Source organism: Triturus cristatus, chromosome 2_2, assembly GCF_964204655.1.
Source record: "Triturus cristatus chromosome 2_2, aTriCri1.1, whole genome shotgun sequence".
NCBI classification, from domain to species: domain Eukaryota; kingdom Metazoa; phylum Chordata; class Amphibia; order Caudata; family Salamandridae; genus Triturus; species Triturus cristatus.
This window is the reverse complement of record NC_140582.1, coordinates 831,071,997-831,092,898: the sequence shown is the minus strand read 5'-3', so window position 1 is coordinate 831,092,898 and position 20,902 is coordinate 831,071,997. Positions and strand designations below refer to the sequence as shown.

The 20,902-nt window shown below is 41.0% G+C and overlaps 1 protein-coding gene across 1 annotated transcript in view; it reads right to left on the bottom strand.

The window, feature by feature from the left end:
• Window positions 1–615: 615 nt before the first annotated feature.
• The window catches only part of GUF1 (GTP binding elongation factor GUF1), a 328,054-nt gene continuing 307,767 nt past the window's right edge, over window positions 616–20,902 (bottom strand). The window contains exons 17-18 of the mRNA XM_085642161.1: window positions 9,152–9,188; window positions 616–801 (exon numbers count right to left, since the gene is read on the bottom strand). Coding sequence (XP_085498287.1) covers window positions 664–801; window positions 9,152–9,188 — 175 coding nt within the window. The 3' untranslated portion in view covers window positions 616–663. The remainder of the gene's footprint in view (window positions 802–9,151; window positions 9,189–20,902) is intronic.

Sequence of the window (20,902 nt, the reverse complement as noted above, 5' to 3'; positions counted from 1 at the left end):
TAACTCTGCATGAAAACCAGTCAGTACTAGAGTGGCCTATTACGGATGGTTGCATGCACAATTGTACACCAAGAAAAAGATGCAGAGGTTTTGTGGGTCAGCTATGACGGTTATATGGCAATGCATGCTGGACAGATAAAACCCAATGATTTTGTTTAAAATATATTACAGTGCTCACAAAACTATTTCTTTGAAAAATACTCTTTATCAAGCAGACCTTCTTCCCATCTCAGGCGGATAGCAAGGTCTCAGAAGTTGTATCTCTCTACAAACTGAATAGTCTAGATTTGTAAGATCTTTTGCCCAGAAGTGATCCTTTACTGGCACTGTGACCACTGCCTAGAATCAATCTGTTGTTAAATGTTTTACTTTATGTATGAGAGTTATTGGAGTTATATGTAAAGAAACGTAATTTGAAATTTTATATAAACTAAAGTTCACTTCATTGGTCACCTTAGCGGTAAAGCAATCGACCCGTATACTAGAGTTCCTTTGTTGAGATTTCCAATCGACAACATGAAAAAACATTGTCATCATATGGCAGAAGCACATCCAAACAGCTCACAGTTGATCATTATTTAAAGATTTTGTATGAATAATAGGAAAACTTATAAGTATATCGTAAAAATATTTATTATATTTGTTTTACAGTGTTTCAGCTGGTCACTTGTCAGGTTTTCTTTTCAACACATTTATAAATGCATCCTTTGGTACTTCAACGTTTCCAATACTTCGCATCTTTTTCTTTCCTTCCGCTTGTCTTTTCAATAGCTTCATTTTTCTTGTTATATCACCACCATACTAAAGCAGAAAAAACCCAGCAATGGTGTCAGTAAAATGTAATATTCAGAAGAAGAATGTAACCGATAATTTTATGGAAATGCAATAAAGCACAACAAATGCAAACAAGCAATGAACTGATGAACAGATAGATCTTCAATGCCATAGAAAATAAGTGGAATTGAATATGAACAGTTCAAAAAGCATTATATGAAAAATATTTTGTGTTTATTAAATTAGATACATTCATTGCAAAATTTGTTATTGGTAAATGGATTGTAGAGTTTTATTGTACAATGGAATTTTAACTACATAACAGATCTTCTCTGCTTTATAGTAGTAGTTTAGGAGTAATAATAATTGCGAACAATTTGCAGAAAAGAGGGCTGGGGAGAATCAAAAACAGGTCTGGGGGAAATAAACACATTCTGTATATACTGGATAATGTACCCCTGGAGTCCACTATAAGGATATTGCACGTCACAGAGGAGTACCGAGGCCAAAGGACAAGTTCCTTTATGAGGCTATGCAACCTCAGGGTGACTTTTTAATCCTTGTATTGTACAGCAGTGGTACTTTATTCCTTATAATACACAATCAAATCATCACCCTTGGTACAAAATTCTTAAGTCCTTGGAGTGTTACTCTTTCACATGAAAGAGACGGGATGCTCGCAAACATGAATAATAATAAAAATCTTTGGTGCAAAATTAAATGCACCAAAATGCAGTTAGATATTTGTTGAAAAAATATATTAAAATGAGTTTAATACAGGATAGATGCTTTTTAAAACGTGGTAGCTCAGAATGTGGTAAAACATGCAAAAGGATTCTATCTTTCTTATAATTAACATGTGCAAAACATAAACATGTTGCCATAACTATCTCCTTTCAGTTTATCACTGTTCAACTAGAAGAACATAGCAGCATAAGTAAAAGACAAGGTTTATTTTGTTGATTAAACTGCAGTTTTAACACCACATGTGAAAAATCACTGGTACTGCAACAGCCTCCCTTAGGAAATAATAGAGGTAGGCACTTAATAAACAGAAGAAAAGCCTGAGGAACCAATGTTAAAATAAGTTAAATTACTTAAGTTACAAATAATTACATCACTTTTATTTAATTCCAGTAATGTAATCACTTTTAATTGTTTGTTTTTTTACTTCACATGGGATTTATTTTTTTAGAGCATCCTTCAGATTTATAAAAAATATATATATTCAAAATAATTAAATGTTTTAATTTGAAAAGAAGTTAATAATGGTTTAACACTTGTGTAGTATTCTACAGTTTATATATATAAAATTAACATTAATATTCAACATAGGAATATTTCCCTAGTTTAAAAAAAGTTAAACTTTTAAACAATTCCCTATATTTACCATAGGAAGGTCTCAGCCAAGCATGCGGAATGTCAAATATGGTTGTAAAGTCAACTTTACAATCATATTTGACGTTTTTACTGACTTCACCACCACTTTCAGTGAGTAGGGACATGTACGTCTACACTTTTGAGTAACTTTGCACTTAAAAGATGCCCACTAATCAAAAGTAGTAAAATTACTCAAAAGTGTATATATAAATATACTTGTAGTAAATCTAATCAAAAAGATTTATTTTTTGTGACTATGGCCTCGAATGTACAAGTTTAACTGGAGGCCGTCAGAACACAGTTTCAACAAACCATGAGCAGTACTCAAGGCAACATGTCAGGGATGAAATTCCCACATGCATCACCTCTGCGACCTTCCTAACGCTCTATAAGAGACTGGGCTATTGATTGTGGTGGGTGAAAACCCTAATCAAGAAATATCCACAATTCCTGTCTGGGTGACACACTAAAATCAATAAATTAATCTATCCTTAAAGCTCTGGTAGCTTGGCATAAAAGCTGTCAATCTTAACTTTGAGGTACTGTGTAAGGTATTTAAGTAGCAAGCAAATGGAAATAAAGTGAAAACACAACACAAGAAAAATCCCAATCCAATTTAGAACAATACACTACATTTTAATAAATAGAGGTATTTTGGGTAGGTATAGCACCTAAAAGTACAAAGTGCCACTCGCAGTCATCTGGTTGTGCTCGACATGGGGGAAGTCACAAGTTCAGGCTGATCGTAAAGCAGCATGGGCCAGATAAATAGACCAGGTTAGTCACACTGAAAAAGTTACCTTCTCAAAGTCTGACGCAAAGAGTTCAAAACTTCAAGATTTCATAGGAGGAGCTCAATTGGGTCCAGGACATGTGGAGGCACCCCTTTGGGATCAGAAACCCACGCTGGAACGGATCAGGCAGGTCTAGTTGGAGGGAGGCTTCTGGAGCTTGTTGTGCCTTATTAGCTCATACCAGGTGGCCAGCTAAGTTACCCTGGAGTCACTCGGGTAGCCTGGGAAGAGGGCAGCAGGTCCAGTCTTCCTTCATAGAGAGCAGAGCAGGCCTCAAGCATCTGGGTAGTCCTCTGGGGAACATGGCAAGCCTCAAGCAGCTGGGTAGTCCTCTGAAAAACAAGTCAAGCCTCAAGCTGCATGGTAGTCCACCGAAAAACAAGTCAGGCCTCAAGCAGCACTGCAGTCCTCTGGGGAACAAGGTAAGCCTCAAGTAGCAGTGCAGTCCTCTGGGGAACAAGCCCATCCCTTTTCCGTAATGTGTGCTGGTCCAAGAGTGTACTGAAGAGTTGCTCAAAAGGTCCAAAATGTATACCTGGTGCCAGTGTTTGAAGTGGGGGAATCTTCTAGTCCATTCCCACACCTGGTTCTGTAAAGTACTTCCATTCCCCTTGAAGGCGCCAAGAAGTCTGGGGTGACAAAAGACTAGTGTCAGATTCCTATGTATGTTTGCTGGATTCATGTAAGTGGGGCTAAGAACAGCTCTGCCCCAACCATTCTGGCAGAATGGCCCTTTCCCAGCTATACTCTGGTCCTACTGTTCCCTCTCTGGGCCCAATACACATACTTAACAGGCCAAGGCAGCTGGAAAAGATGATTTTAAATTACTATTGATTTTAATCCAACATGACATTTCTCCCTACTACCTAACAAAGTTAGCACTTACTATATGTGATACGGTAACCCAATGTTATCCTTTGGAAGAGGTAGGTCTTACAGTAGTGAAAAATACATTTAGAAGTTTTTCACTACCAGGACATGTAAAACGTTTTTAAAAAATCCCATACTTTTTAAATACAATACACCCTGCCCCATGGGCTGTCTAATGCCTACCTTAGGGGTGACTTAGATTTGCGAAAAAGGATGCTTTGGGCCTGGCAAAAGGTTTATTTTGCTAAATTGAATTGTCAGTTTAAAACTGTACTACAGGATACAATGGCAGGCCTGTGACATGTAGATGTCAGATGTAGGCACATTTTTTCAATGTTTTAGGGAGAGAGCTCAAGTACTTAAGCACTGGTTAGCAGTGGTAAAGTACACATAGTCCAAGTGCCAACAACCCTGCATTTAAGAAAACAGGAGGAGTGAAGGCAAAATGCTTGAGGGAAGTCCACACCAAGGACATCAGGTTTAACAAGCCCCAATAGATTTAGCATGGATAAAAAATGAACAAGCAAGCAGGATGCGTTGCTACTCTAGAGGAGTCTTAACCTGTGGCTCAATCACGCTGGACTCCCACACTTTCTTTGGAATATGGAGGACCTGCTGAATCAACATTTTATACTCTTTGGAACCAAGGGTGTATGTTTCCACTCACAGCATCAGTTACTGCTATCCACTTGGACAATGGACCTGGAAGTAAGTGAAGAACTTTGTGAAAGATGATACTTTACATGGAGACCTAGCTTTAAATCATTCTCTGTATCACGTCTTATGGCAGGATATACCAGCTACTTAATCTATGCTTAAATAAACGGCAAAGTGAAAAAGGTGAGTATGTAATCTCACAATGTCAGACTCTACTGACACCCCTAGACACTGGGCTAGCAAGACAGTAAAGCTCAGACCTTTGTAAAATTCTGATACTTTCTAGAGAGTTATCCTGTCAAATTGTTAGCTGCCTGCATTCTACAAGGATGACACACCAGCATCTTTACCTTTAAACAGACACTGCACAGATATGAGACCTAACAAAACAGCAACATCTTGCAGGCACTACCTAGTCCTAAAACAACATGGTAAGACTTTGGTCCTTAATTTCCATCAACTTTTCAGTACTGATGGAATATAGTGTTCATAGGATATTTGCAGTTCACATACATGGGATGCAAATGCCATTTGTAATTGGCTCAGGTTCCAAAATATGTCCCACTCTACTGGAAACAAACACCAACTGGTATGAAGGTGATATACAGGTGGCGACGAGCCACATTCTTCCTTAAAGAAGGCATTATTGAGTGCAAGGTGAAATTAAATAGGCAAACAGTTAAACTTAACTTAAAGACCTGCTGCTCATGCACAGCATTTGCAGACTAAACAGTAGTCAATCTTGGTGGTAGCAATAGTCTGCACTGAGAGGCAGCAAGGTGTTTGAGCTCCACAGCTGTGGCGTGTGAGGTCAGCCGTCCAGAACATCTGGAAATCTGAATGGCCTCCTTTGGTCTTTTTTCTCTCTGGCAACATGTGCTAGAAATTTGGACAATGAGTACAGTATGGTATTAGCAGCATCTACTTGCATTTACCTATTCCTCTCGGGTGCCACCACTGTTCAAGTTACTGGCTGAATTACCTGGGGGCAGGCAGCGATAGCAATATAGACTGTTTACACAGGAGCTTGACAGAAGAATGTTTTAAGCAGAATTGAAAGGTAAAAGGTTTGGAGTGTGTCCACCTCTGTTCCCGGAACCTCTGATGTCCTGTAAAACAGTGCAGGTCCAGTTGTAACTAGTAAGCTGGTCAGTTGTAGGAAAAGGGGTTTGTTGTGTCCCTGTAGCTTGAACAGGAGGTCAGCCTTGTAACCCTTGGAGTACACTTCTATTGAATGGGTACAAGTTCACACAGCAGTCCTCTTATGTTTCTCAACCGGTCCAGAAAATGTTTAGAGGAGGGACCTGGAGATGGTACATTTATTCCTGGAACATGCATGTGAGTGGTGTAAATTCCTGGCCACTCCCTAACCAATGGGGTAAAAGTTTCCAGGGGTGAGCCTACCAACTTCTGCAGCATTTCCTGAATGCCCTACTTTAAACAATCCTACAGTGCTCCTCTATATCTAAAATCAAGATGGCAGAACCTTTCCTCTCCTGAGCTCACCCTATAGGCGTAGTCATGGAAATGAGCAACCCCTCCTCTGCGGTCACTCTAAACCAGTTCTGGGGGTGCTTATCTCCCACTGGCATTGGTGTCTGGCTGACTGCGGGAACAAAAAGTATGCTGCCCAGGTGTCAGTTGACATTTTCCTGTGAAAGGGTAAGCTTCTTTGAAGTTCATCAAGTTTCAGGGAACAGCCCAGCTGGTCATCCTGCCAGAAGAACAGAAACACCTCCCCATCATACAAGCCTTTCTCCTGCTCTGGGAGCAGTTTTCTCACCTCGTCAAGGAGTCTTTAGCTGCCAGGTGACTTTATGCTCATGCAAATTGACCTCCAGAGGCTTTAGGCAGGGAAAAGGTAACTTTCTAAAAGTATCTTTTACAAAATATTTATTACAAATCTGACTTCACCTGTGAATTTGGCTTGTAATATATATTTCTAAAAGTCCAAGAATTAATTTTGTAGCTGTTTCTTAGCCGGAAATATCATTATTAAATCTAATATTGTATCCCAATGTTTTCCTAAGGATCAGCCAACCCTATTACAATGAAAATAGCGTTGGGGGCCTTTTCACTGTAAGGACATGTTTAATATGACACTTTTACATGTCTTACTTTAAAATACAATGCAACCCGCCTTATGGGCATAAGGCCCACTCAGGATTACTTATTAATATTTAATAGGAATGTTTAGGCATGTCAAAAGGGGTTATTTTGACAGCTTATATTTGCAACTTTAAAACTGCAGACCAAGGCTACACATAGCAGGTCTGCTGTCATGCTTACACTATCACTGAGGTGGATGGCATAGTGGGTGCTGCAGTCCACTTGTGACATGTAGCTTTCAGACCCTGGGGATACTTTTTTACCACAACTAGAGACTTATAGGTAATATAAATATACCAATTAGGGGTATGCCAACTTCAACATGTTGAAAGGTGGAGTTCAGAAACTTTTACCATTGGTTAGCAAGAGTAAAGTGCACAGAGTTCTACAGAGAGCAAAAACAGTCAAGGCAAATAGTTTAGGGGTACACCATGCAAAAGATAGTCCTTTTCAACAGAACAAATAAATGTCAAAAACGACAAAAGACGTTTGCAAAGTTTTCCCATTACTGAGATGCGAAGTAAGAGGCAGATTCGTCAAACCTCCCTCTATAACAACTGGGAATGCAATTGGCCATTTAGATCTGTGCACATATACCCTCTTTTTGATAGATTAGATGGGCACATATAACAGGTCTAAATGCCTTTACACCAAGATTATTAACAGAGTTCAGGTAAGAAAAATACAGATACCTTCAAGAGACCCAGGAAACCACACTAGCATTATGCCATGAGTGGTGTTGGAATTCACAGCATTAGAATGCACGTTAAAACTGGAGAGTGTGTTGCAGATTTTCTGCTTAGGAACAGAACTATGACTGAGACAACAGAACATCAGTACATAGGAACGGAGTCACCATACCACATCAGTACCTATGGGCCCAAATCTAGATTAGCTAATAGTGCCTTACTTGCCCTCTTATCCTTTTCATAGAAACAAGTAATTTTGCACCCCAGAACACAACACTAGACCCTCTCAGGGATTGTGGTAGAAGGCCATCACCTTTCGTTCTCTCACTCATGCATATCCTCAATCAACAAAAAAAAAAGACACAATAAAAGCTTATGATATTTATTGAAACTATTGTGCTCTATTTTACAATAGCTATGCTGCAATTAGAAGACATAAGCAAGTAAAAAATGTGGTTATCATAATCAGCAGACTATACACAATAAAAAGACCTGTCATATTGAAAGACAGGTCTGCCTAAGCCTACCCCAGTAATAGAAACACAGTTTCATATTATAGTTTTCTAGGATTAGTGGGGAACCCTATACATGGTATACATAAGTAATTGTTCTACATCTCAGGTAACAAAGCTCTTTCTCATCTCCAGATCTTTGCTCTCTGTGAATCTCTGTTTCCATAAACGACAAATTTGGACAGCAGCTGGATTTGTCTATTATATCTCGTTGTTAGTGTCCGACCACAGAGGAAACAGAGCACTGCGTTATTTTACCTTGCACGAAATGTTACGTCTGTATCTCAGCACAAGAGCTAAATTAACAAAAACATATGCAGCCTATTTGTCGAACAAATGTGTGGCATAAAAACAAGTGTGCTTTGTAATGTGTACAGAGCAGAATCAGCCTACTACGTGCAGTTAGGCTAACATAGGTAAAAAATACAGTGGGCCTATAGCAGATGCACGACAAGAGGGAGGAAAGAGCAGGGGCGGAGTGGGAGTGCACTAGTAAGTAGGAAGAGAGGGAGAGGCTGGAGAGTAAATAATACATCGTGCAATGGATGCAGGAACTTCATGGAAGGTAAAATGGCACAGAAACAGCCCAAATGAAATGAGAGAGCCAATCGCCTGCGGGCTAATCTAAGATGAGATTGACAATATCTAAAGCCAATGGATGGAAGAGATAGAACACAAAAATCCAATGGTGTGAAGTGGGCAGACCCAAAGAAATAAAAATGAAAAACCCAACACTTAACTACATGTGATATTTTTTCAAGTTTCAACACTTTTCATATTAATTCTCTTACATATGGAAAGTATAACTCCTCTTGTGTCATTTAAAAGTTGTACTATACCAAACCCTATTGATTTTTACTAAACAAATCCTCTCTGTCTCCTTTCTAGGAAAATCTTATCTTGCAACCTACTGGATGCCGATATGAGTGTTGAAAATGTTGATGAGAGCACTGTAATCCTTTTCACTTTGGAGGATAAAGATTATAATTATGGGCTCCAGCACTTTGTAAAAGAATTTGTGTGATTGTGGTTCTGGACAAATCCCTGCAATACCCAGTGCCTCAAACTATACATTTATTAAGCATCTATCTGTAAAAACGCTTCGGCATGGGGTAATATCTTAGCTCTGTCCTACCTTTTACAACCTAGTTTCTGTAGCAGTTTGAACCATGTTCTATGTAGAGCACCTCATGTTTGAGCTACTTCGGCTCAAATAAAAAAAAGTTAGGTGTAAAGTATCTGACTGCTCGTTTAAGTAAAGGCATTGCTATGTGAACTATCTAAAAAACAAAAATAAAATACATGTTAAGTTTACCATAATCAACAAAACACTTTTTGTAATACTGTGTTAAAACCTATTACTTACACACTTTGCCAGGACATTTTTTCGATACGCCTTCACTCTGCAAAAAAACAGAAAGCATGACTCCATCTAATTATTCATATTTGTTGTTCTATGTGAAAACATTCTCGTTGACAGTAAGAAACAAACCTCGCAAAAGATTATGCGGCACTATTTAGCTATCTACATTAACAGTACTGTACTCAACACACCACTCTTTATTTAAGTTCACTAGCTGATATCACAATATTGCTCTGCACGATCTTTAGCGCAGAAGCTCCCATGTTCTAGGGCATTTAATTAAATTAATGTTATTACTTATCAAATTCTGTACATAGTAACTGTTGCACAGCAACTAAGCATTTAACAGGCTGTGGTGGTAAAATATAAACTAGGTTATGGACTTGATGGTTGGAAACTTTTAATATAGACAACAATGCAAAATAATAACTAAGTGGGTCATACACACACACGGAAAATGTTATTTGTAGTAGTGCTGATCTCCCTTGTACAGGTGTAGGACGTTAGAACCAGCCTTCTGCACAGAAACCATAGAGCGGTTTGACTATGTAGAGATGCAATAATCTATTAACCTTTTCCACTTAGCGATGTAACAGGCACTAGTAGTGGGCTTTCACACTTCCCGCATGATACCCTAAGATACTTTCAGAAGATTGAGGTCGCTGAACTCTCGGAACGCAAGTGCCAGATCGAGAGGTTCAGCTGTTTGGGATCTGGGTGTCAGAGCTTACCTTGATGCTGCGTGCGAAGGTCTGGTCTGAAGGTAACCTTCTCATGTGGACTAATTCAAATCTGCAGGAACACTGTATACCAGAGCTGTCTTGCCCAGGTTCGTGACACTAAGATAAGCTTGCCTCATCTTTTTCACCACTTACAGGATGAGAGGGAGAGGTGAAAAAGTGTACATGCATGACTGCAAAATACCTTGACTAACAATAGGAGGGGAACAGGGAGGAATGCCGGTCCAGCACACGTCCTCACTAAATAAACATAAGTTAAACATATGGTGTGCAGGTCCGTAAGTGGGCTGAAAAAAATTCCTCAGTGTGTTTGTATGTGCGTGGACAACATGAACTCTGGTACGGAGCTAACATTTCCTGTAGCAAGAGCTAACAGGAAACAGAGAAAAAGGCGACTCTAGCACAGCTCAGAGAAAATAAATGCATTCCTTAGTCTTTCTGGGTTGCCACAATGTTTTATTGCCTTCACTCATAATTTACCATTTAACATGGGCACTAAGCTACAAATCTCTAATGACATGGCATCTTTACTATGGCAGCGAATTGTCTTGACAAGTGAGAAAGTCTTAATCTCTGAATCAATTCTTTTTGCACCTGCCCCTACATTAAAGGCAAAAAAACAGTTGATGGACAGAATGCAGAACAATGTCATACATTCACCCCAGTACAGGGATCTGGGCCTAAATCCATCGTCTTTTTGCTCACCATGCCGTTCCAGTTTGAACCCAGCCATATGCAAATCAGTCTTGACCCTGTGCCTCATGGGAACAGTCCAGCCCAAACTGCCAAGCCAGGTCCTCCCTGGACTGGAAACAAGCATCCTAGGACCGGTTTCGGAGTTTCACCCCTCTTCAGCCAGGATAGCTTGATTCCAGTGGCATGGAGGGCAAGGGACCCACGTCTGGGCATACCCTTCCCACTCGGGGTGACAAATGCAAAAACAACAGTTGATGGACAGAATGCAGAACAATGTCATACATTCACCCCAGTACAGAGATCTGGGCCTAAATCCATCGTTTTTTTGCTCACCATGCCGTTTCAGTTTGAACCCAGCCATATGCAAATCAGTCTTGACCCTGTGCCTCATGGGAACAGTCCAGCCCGAACTGCCAAGCCAGGTCCTCCCTGGACTGGAAACAAGCATCCTAGGACCGGTTTCGGAGTTTCACTCCTCTTCAGCCAGGGTAGCTTGATTCCAGTGGCATGGAGAGCAAGGGACCCACGTTTGGGCATACCCTTCCCACTCGGGGTGACAAATGCAAAAACAACAGTTGATGGACAGAATGCAGAACAATGTCATACATTCACCCCAGTACAGAGATCTGGGCCTAAATCCATCGTTTTTTTGCTCACCATGCCGTTCCAGTTTGAACCCAGCCATATGCAAATCAGTCTTGACCCTGTGCCTCATGGGAACAGTCCATCCCGAACTGCCAAGCCAGGTCCTCCCTGGACTGGAAACAAGCATCCTAGTACCGGTTTCGGAGTTTCACCCCTCTTCAGCCAGGATAGCTTGATTCCAGTGGCATGGAGAGCAAGGGACCCACGTCTGGGCATACCCATCCCACTCGGGGTGACAAATGTAAAAACAATAGTTGATGGACAGAATGCAGAACAATGTCATACATTCACCCCAGTACAGAGATCTGGGCCTAAATCCATCGTTTTTTTGCTCACCATGCCGTTCCAGTTTGAACCCAGCCATATGCAAATCAGTCTTGACCCTGTGCCTCATGGGAACAGTCCAGCCCGAACTGCCAAGCCAGGTCCTCCCTGGACTGGAAATAACCTTTTTCTATTCTCCTTACAAATTTACTTAGTAAAGAGACAAATAATTTTCTGTTGAACATATTTTTGTCAGAATTGTTACATTTTATGTTGATTCTCTGGTCCTAAATCTGACTCTCTTCTGTTAGGTTTCGCTTAAGACAGAGCATGCACGGTCTCTTCGGAGGCCGTTGGTTACGTTATAAGGTACTTTGCGGCTACCCATTGCTTACTATTGGTTTGCTTTAGTGTCACTCTCATTTGCTTGCTTTTCATTTGTCAGCTTGCATAGACTTCCTTCCTCTTCGTGTGTGTGTCCCTCCCCAAGGGCATTACTGAATCCTTCCACTGCTCACTTTTTCAGGTGCTACTTTATTCCTTTTGTTTGCACTGGTCATGTAAGGCACTTTTTAAAGTAGTTTTAGCTATGCAGTTGAGCAGCTGTACATCATGGCTAAAAAACAATAAGCTTTCATACGCGGAACCTATTGGCTCACTTTTCAATATCCCAAATTCAGGAATTTCACCCATGTATTGGCTAACAATGACACAGAGCTGTGAAATGGCGTGAATATCAGGACTGCACATATTTTTGCACAGACCCAAGAAAACTCAAGGTATATCTTAGAATGATGGGAAAATCCAAGCAATCAGTGGAAGTAGTTTAGAATCTAGACTATGTTGGGGACAATATTTTAGTAATAGTGTAACTGAAGAAGTTATTAATGTAGTAGTAGCATTAAATATTGCACTAAGTGAATCATTTGTGGGGTTTAACCAAATTTCTTAAATGAACAGGCTGAGCTAGTGAGCTAGGAAAAACCAGCCAGAGCAGAAGCATGGAGAGGGAAGAGTATGTTGGAACATGCAAGGAGCAGTGGATGTCCAGCTTCTAGAGTGGGTTTAAAAAGAGTGGTGAAACACGTAGCCAGAAAGTCAATTGTTGAGAAAAAGTACCTTTTCGGGGTACCGTGTATGATGTTGTGTGAGTTTGTAATGACAGAACATTTGTGGCTGTTGATGGACTCGATAGAACTGTGACATAAGCAATAGAGCATAGTGAACTGAATGCAGGATTAGAATGTTGGGTTTGCGGTTACACTCAGAAAAATAAAGACACGTTATACTAAGCTCCTTGTGAGGTGTAGTCAATGGCAAATACCCAGGCTGGGGAGGGTGCTACAACTGGCAATGAGATATGGGATATGTAACCTGAAGATCGACAGTACTCTCCCACGGAGTTTGCTGTGGTCCTGTAAACTGCTCGTGCGTGCCACATGTGCCTCCATCCAAGTGCGGAATCGACATTTGGCATACGTGGAGTCAAAGCACAGCCCCAGTTTAGCATAAAGCATTTGATTTGATGAAAGCATCACTGAGAAGTCTACACATCGGTGGCTAAGAACCTGCTCGGAAGGCCGTAAAGAGAGGTACTGTGCTACTACGCAACTGAAAGCCATACATCATATGGAGTGATAACACTGCAAACAGAAGCGCTGCGAGGCAGAGATCAACCAGGTGTCAGATGGCACAAAGAGAAACAAGTAACAAAATTCAAATACTAAAACATTCATATACTTATCAAAGCTGAGCAAAGACAGCCATTGTTCCACTGCGCTGGGAAGTAACCCTAGAGGAAGCACCCAGGTTTGTGCTTGCAGAGCTGTCCATACCTGAAGCGGTCCATAACCAAAGTTACCGGGTGGTGGCTCAGAGCTACTCTCAAGGTCTTGTGAAAGCAAAGGGCCGTTGTGGAGACCAAGAGGGAGGTCAAGGTTCCATTGGGTGTCCAAGATGAACAAGAGGCAATGACAGCACAGGGCCTTAGACATGGTGTAGATGAAGCAGGTCCTAGCAAACTGCAGACGGTGTCCGAAAGACCTCCACCCTCAGTGTCAGCCAATCTTGTGAATGGTTACATTGCTACCGCCTTCTTAAAACCACCACCACCATTCCATATTGCCAAAAAACTGAATATTGGTTACAGATGGACCGTCTGGATAGAGACATTTGATGATTTAATTGATGCTATTGAAGATGCAGATAACAAGAAGATTATCAAGTACCTTAAGAATCTTGCTGGTGAAGGTGTAAAAGAAGTCATTAAGAAAATGCAGCGAGCTGACAAAATTACATAAAGTCAAAACAAAGCAGCCTTGAATTTCAAGGTCAAACCAATGCCAAATTTAGATTACGAAACGTACATCTTCAGTCAATTATGACAGTAAGCCGAATAAACCATGAAAAATTTGTTAAGAGACTGGATGCGCTCATCAAACACCGTAAGTTCAATGAATTTAATGATGAGGAAGCTATACGCCTCAGAGTTATTGACGAATGCTTGTCAGATTTGTTCAGACGACGAGAGAGAATCTCTTAGTGTGGAAAGAGTACGTATGGCTGCCAAAGCGGAACACCTTGCTGATCAACAAGCAGCTGACATGGAGGCCAGAGGTGCCCAGGGAGAGTCAGTCATAAATGTGAAAAGTAAGCCAAAGCACAAGGTCGAGGGACATGGAATGAATTCTCCACAGAAAAAGAAGTTATGCTTCAGGTGTGAGTTTTAGTTTCCACACAAAGGTAAATGTCCTGCCATTGGGCAGATTGCAAAGGCTGTGGAAAGGAGAACCATTTTGTGATGGTTTGCAAGTCAAGGGGAAAAAGTAAGTGCATGACGGCACGAAGACAAAATGGTTGCTCGAATGTTCCAGAAGCGACAGTCCACACACGCCCAGAAGGCCAAGGGACCACATCAGCTGAGGCAAATCGACACCAAACTAAGTCATTCTAAATCTTCGTTGTCAACTAGTTCTTCCGTATCAATATCAAGTTAAAGTTAAGATGGTTATGCCATGTCAATGTTTACCTCAGAGAAGGATGCACATGTTGGACTGGCCACCTGTGAAGAAAAACTGGGGTCCAAGAAAATTCGACGTGACAAAGCACCAAAGTTATTCAAACATTGTCCGAAGATCACACTAAAAGTCAATGGTTATTCGATACCTTCCATCATCAATAGTGCAGCGTCAATAAATATTATGTCTGAGGGGAATATAATGAGCTGTCTCCATTGCCCTGACTTACGCCATCAAAAACTAAAGTGTAAACGTGGGCTGCATCGATGTCAGCTGCTGATATGGGACCGATATCCGTTAACTATAACATGAATGATCAACACAAATTAGTAAGTCAATTCCTTTCGTTGTTTCAAGGGTTGGGAAAACTCAAGACTATAAAGTCCAATTTCACATTAATGAGGACGTTCATCCTATTGCTCAAAGACACAGATGAATTGCCTTTCACTTGCAGGAAGCTGTTTAAAAAGAACTTAAATTCTTATTCAAACGCGATATCACTGAGCGTTCCACTGGTGCCACTCCATTAGTATCTGCCATAGTGGCAGTACCCAAAAAGGACAGTGAAGAAGCTGTACCCATCTGCATGGATATGCATCAAGCAAACAAGGCAATAGAAAGAGGATATCAATGTCCAAACAATGCCGACATGGTAACACAATTGAATGGTGCGAAGGCATTCTCTCTCCTGGATCTCTGAATAAAGGATATCATCAGTTGGAACTCGAGGAGAATTGTAGGTACATTACAACCTTTTCTAAACTTGTTGGTCTGTTCCATTATAGGAGACTGAATTTTGGTGTGTCATCGGCTGTGGAGCTATTCCAAGATTTCATTCAACATATCATACAGCCTGTCATCAATGCTTTCAATTTTAGTGATGACATATTGGTTTTCGAAGCAACACAGAAGGAGCATGACAAAGCTTATACGCCAATGTGTCAGTTGCTCGCTGATGCCGGTTTAACTTTGAATGCAGAGAAATGTGAGTTCCATAAGACACAGTTTAATTATTTGGCCATATCTTTTCTGATGGGGCATGACACCTGATCCAGCTAAAGTGCAAGCGTCCACTACCAGTCGCCCACAAGATATTTCTATGTTATGTTCATTCCTTGGCAGGGCTAGCTACTACTCTCGATACATACAAGACTTTGCCACTGTCAGTGCACCATTAAGAGAACGGATGAAAAAGAATGTTTTTTTTTCTTTGGTCACATAAATGTGGACAAAGCTTCCAGAAAACCAAACAGGCTATTGAGAACACTACTGAAATGGCATATTTTGATCCAAAGCTTCATACCGAGGTGGTTATTGGCACTAGCCCTGTTGGGTTGGGCACCATCCCTGCACTGCGGACACCCAAATGCTCGAAGACGTATTGTGGCATATGTAAGCTGAAGTTTGTCCCAAACTGAACATGCTTATTCACAACCTGAGAAAGAAAGGTTAGCAGTGATGTGGACTTGTGAGCATTTCAAAGTGTTCTTGTATGGGAAGCCCTCTACACTTGTGATCTATCCTTAAGCACTGTTGATTATACATGGCAATCCAAAAGTAACAATGCCTCCTTGCACTCAACTTTGGGGTTTGCAACTGCAAGAGTACAACTACACCATTGTGCATCAACCAGGGAAAGGTCAGAACCCTGCTGACTACTTCTCATGAGTGTCTCCACAATGTTCTAGCATCCATTCTAAGATGGTCAAAGCTTACATAAATTTCAGAGTGAAATCAAGCACCCCAGGTGCCATTTCATTGAAACAAATTGTCACTGTCACACGTCAAGATAGTGACATGCTGAAACTGAAAGACATTATTAGACATCACTTTTGGTACCAGCACCCTCAACCTCTTACCAGTGACAGTGAGTACCAGAAGTTTAGGAATGTCAAAGATGAACTGTCTGTTACTCAGAAAGGTATTATTCTTCAGAAGTTGGAGAATTGTCATTCCGGATAGTCTGCAACAACAGATAATTGAAGTGGCTCATGAAGGACATCGTAGAATTGTTGCCACCAACCGAGCTCTAGGAGACAGAGTCTGATTTCCACATCTCAATGAGATAGTTGAAAGAGAATTAGAGGCTTGTCATCTATGCAACTGCCTGTCATTGAAAACCATTCAACACCTGTTAAACATGTCAGAGTTGCCCATTCATGGGAATGAATTGCCGTGGACCTGTTTGGTCCTTGTGACAACGGACATCACCTGATGATGATCATTGATGAACACTCCAATTTTTCATTGATTGAAGATCTCTCATCTATCACTCAAGAACGTGTCATTGAGAAATTAGACAGCATCTAAGTTTTAGCACTCCCTAGGGACTCTTCGGCAACGATGGCCAGGAAGAACCTGCACTGGCTTCCCATTAGTTCTAGAATTTCTTTTAAACTTCTCTGCCTCACCTACAGAGCCCTGCAGTCTGGCCCCTCAAATGCCTTGGGGTCTCTGCTCACCCGATATATTCCCAGTAGGTCTCTGCGATCTTCAGACTCTAACCAGCTGGTAGTGCCTCGCTCTAAAAGAACCAGATGGGGGAGCAGAGCCTTCTCCATTGTTGCTCCTCTACTCTGGAATGGCCTTCCTCTGGAGATTAAGTCGTTACCATCCCTGTCCTTGTTCAGGAAAGCTCTTAAAACCTGGTATTTTATAAAGGCCTATCAGTAAGCTCTCCTGTTTTTCCCAGTCAGCTTTATTTGTTAGGCGCCTTGACGCCCATTGGGCTAAGTCCGCGCGATATAAGTTCTGCTTCATCTTTGCGATCTGGGGTGTTCCTGCGATCTTAAAGCCTGACAGTGGCTCACTTTTCAACAGTCCTTATTTCAGAGGTTTTCTTAGTCACCTGAATGTAAAGCATCAGAAGAGCATACCTGTTTGGCCACAGGCCAACAGCCTTGGCAAACGTTTCATGAGTACTCTAAAGAAAGCCGTCCATCATGCTGTATTAGAAATGCTCAACATTAAAGTGGTCTTATATTTTACTCTTCAGGCTTACAGCTCGACCCCTCACTCAACCACAGATGAATGCCCTGCAACCTCGATGTTCGGGAGAGCCATGACAACTACGTTAACTCAATGGATCAACCGAAGAGCAAATACAGAGGAAGAAACATGCATGAAAGACTTGGATCATAAGAAGAAAATGAAGGCCTATGCAGACAGGCGTCGACATGCAAAAGAGATCATGTTCACTAGAGGAGATAGAGTGCTTGTTCGTCAGCATAGAAAACAAAAGTCTGATGCTCCTTTCGACGCTGAACTATTTTATGTTGTGACCAACAAAGGACACATAGTGACTGCCCAACATCTTGGGAAGTCCATTACGTGAGCATCCTCGCTTTTCCAACATGTGGCTCATTGCTCATCAGGCACTGATGTCATTGTAGAGACTGGGTCTGAAAGGACAAGTGAAGACCCTTGACTGCTGCTGTTTTTCCTACAGCCACACCAGTCATGGACATTTCTATTGTCTGTGCTCAGTTTCTGAAGACTTGGTCGGGACGTATGAACCAAGCGCCACAAAGCCTCACTGAAGAGCTCTAAGTGTATATATCTGTTTAAAATGTTTCAATTTTTTTATTTAACGGGGAGGGAGATGTAGTGTCATGTGAGTTTGTAATGACAGAACCTTTGTGGCTCCCGATGGACTCCGTAGAAGTGTGACATAAGCATTAGAGTGTAGTGAATTGATTGTAGGTTTAGAATGTTGGGTTTGCGGTTACATGCAGTAGAATTAAGATGTAATATACTAAGCTACGTGTGTGGCTTCAAAAGTGAGCAGCAAACAGCATGAACATTTACTTTGATGAAAACGTTTGTTTACTGAAGTGTTTTAGAAATTGAGTTTCTGGTATGCACCTAGTCCAAGCATGAACCACAATCCTAGTCATGGTAAGTCAGATACACACTAAAAGATAACCTCTGCTCACCCTCTGGTAGCTTGGCACACGGCAGTCAGGCTTATTTAAAGATGCAATTTGTAACATATTTTTGCAACACACACCCACAATGAAAACACCACAAAAAGACTCCACACAGCTTTAGAATACTAGACAATAACTTTATAAATAAATCAAAGCCAAAACAACAAAAGTCCAATAGGTAGAAGTTGAGATATACATTTTTAAAGAATACACACGTTCTTAGAGCTTAGAAGCAATAAGTCTTATGGGGAAAAATGTCAAACGTCCAGGCCGGGTACAGAAGAAACACAGGCCCGGGGAACAAAGTACCTTGATCCTGGTCGCAACAGCGAGATGCGGGGAACTTGACGAGCGATGCCTCGATGTCAGCCCCCCCCCCCTCACAGACGAGGTTGAGTGTCGATTTTTTCCACGCAGTGGTGGCGATGTGTCGGTTCTGAAAATCGAGAGTAGAAGCCAAGAGTTGTTGGTTCCGAGGGAGATGCACCGAGTTTCTTTTGCGCAGTCGATGGCATGCGTCGATCTCTCCCCACTGCTGCGGCAGCAATGCATGGATCCAATCCATTGGTTTCTTGAGGTGAATCGCTTGTACTGATGCAATGTGCCGATTCTGCTCCCGCAACAGGGTTGATGCACCGGTTCTGCTACACGCAGACAGTATATGTGTCGATTTCTCTGGTACAAATATCTGGGTCCACTTCCAATGGACCAGGCATAGGAGCAGGAGTAGAGCCTTTGATAACCCTGATTCTTAAACAACAGAAGGCAAGCCAACGAGCTCTTGGAGATCACTTTGGTTGCAAGGCATAGTCCAGTGAAGTCCATTGAAAGTTTGTTAATTTGAAGGAATCAACAGGGCAATTTCTAGGCATTATTTCACTTATAATTCATTGTTCCTCACATTTAACAGGAAAATCTTATTAAATTTGATGAACAATGAATTACAAGTGGAATAATGCCTAGAAATTGCCCTTAACACACTATCAATGACAAATGTGTATGTCTTGGTTGTTGTGGCTCTTGATATAGCGTATTTGTGCGAGATTTTTATCAAAAGCCCAGACTGTTTTTTAATATATGAATTTTATATAATTGTAAAAAAAAAATTTAATCTTATGGTTCATTAAATGGATTTCTTATAATTGCCTTTTGGATCCCTTTAAGACTGGCAATGAGGAGTGTTCGATCATGAAAGGAGCGGAGAGTGGTATACCCGTATGTGTGGATTCCTCCAAGAGATTTATTTTGTTGATATATTGACTATATAAGGAACCCTGTTTCTTGGAGTATTGAGGCCTCTCTCCTTTTATTGACTCACAACCATTTAGTTACACAGCACCCTGCCCTATGGGTTTACCAAGGGTGACTTATATGTAATTAAAAGTGAAGTTCGGCAAGGGGTTTTAAATTCCAAGTTGAAATGGCAGGAAACTGCACACACGCCCTGCAATGGTAGGCCTGAGACCGGTTTGAAGGGCTACTGTGTGGGTCGCACAATCAGTGCTGCAGGCCTACTAGTAGCATTTAATTTATAGGTATATGGTATACCACTTTTACAAGGGACTTACAAGTAAATTAAATATACCAACTGTGGATAAACCAATGTTGCCATGTTTAGGGGAGAAGCACAGGCACTTTATCACTGGTCAGCAGTGGTGCAGTGCTCAGAGTCCTAAAGCCAACAAAAAGGTGGTCAGAAAAAGAGGTGGAAGGCAAAACGTTTGTATTCTACTAAAAAAAGATTAATATAGACTTTCCAATGATGATGAAATGAGCACCTTATAGGTTTATTTGAGCATTTTCAAACCACACTTTGAATAAGTGTTCAGACCCCTGTAATAATTATAGTAAGTCCATTGACTAAGTTAGTGGGATCAAGTCTTATCAAAAAATGACTAGCTCACAAAGCAACTTTAAAAAAACTGGAACTCTTTTGTGAATATAAAGAATAACATCATTAACAGCAAGGACATTTATGATGGAGCTCCACTGTTTGCAAAGGTTTCATTAACCAGTACCTGCAAGTAAAGTTTGTTAGCAGACAGGTATATTTATCAAATATGATATGTGATTTTTGGGTGATAGTATACATTCCTATTTTTACTTTTAAAGATTTGAAGAGAAAAAAAACCTAGTACCACTTTAATTCTGCAATGGATGGCAGGCATACCTCAGACTGTTTACACTGATAAGCATATGGTATTTAAAAACCTATATGTTTGTATGGTAAACAAGCATTTGCAAAGCTAATAGGTCTCGCATATGCAGGAGATAATTGGCTTTAGCAATGTGTTTTAGCCATATTGTACATCATCGTGGCGGCTGTTCAGCACGGCTAAAAGTTAGTGGCGTGGAGAATGGAGTGGAGTGTCGTACAGTGAAGCTGCGTAGAGTGGAGTATCATGGAGTGGAATAGAATGTTATAGAGTGCCTTGTGGAGTAGAGTGTTGCAGAGTGTCGTGG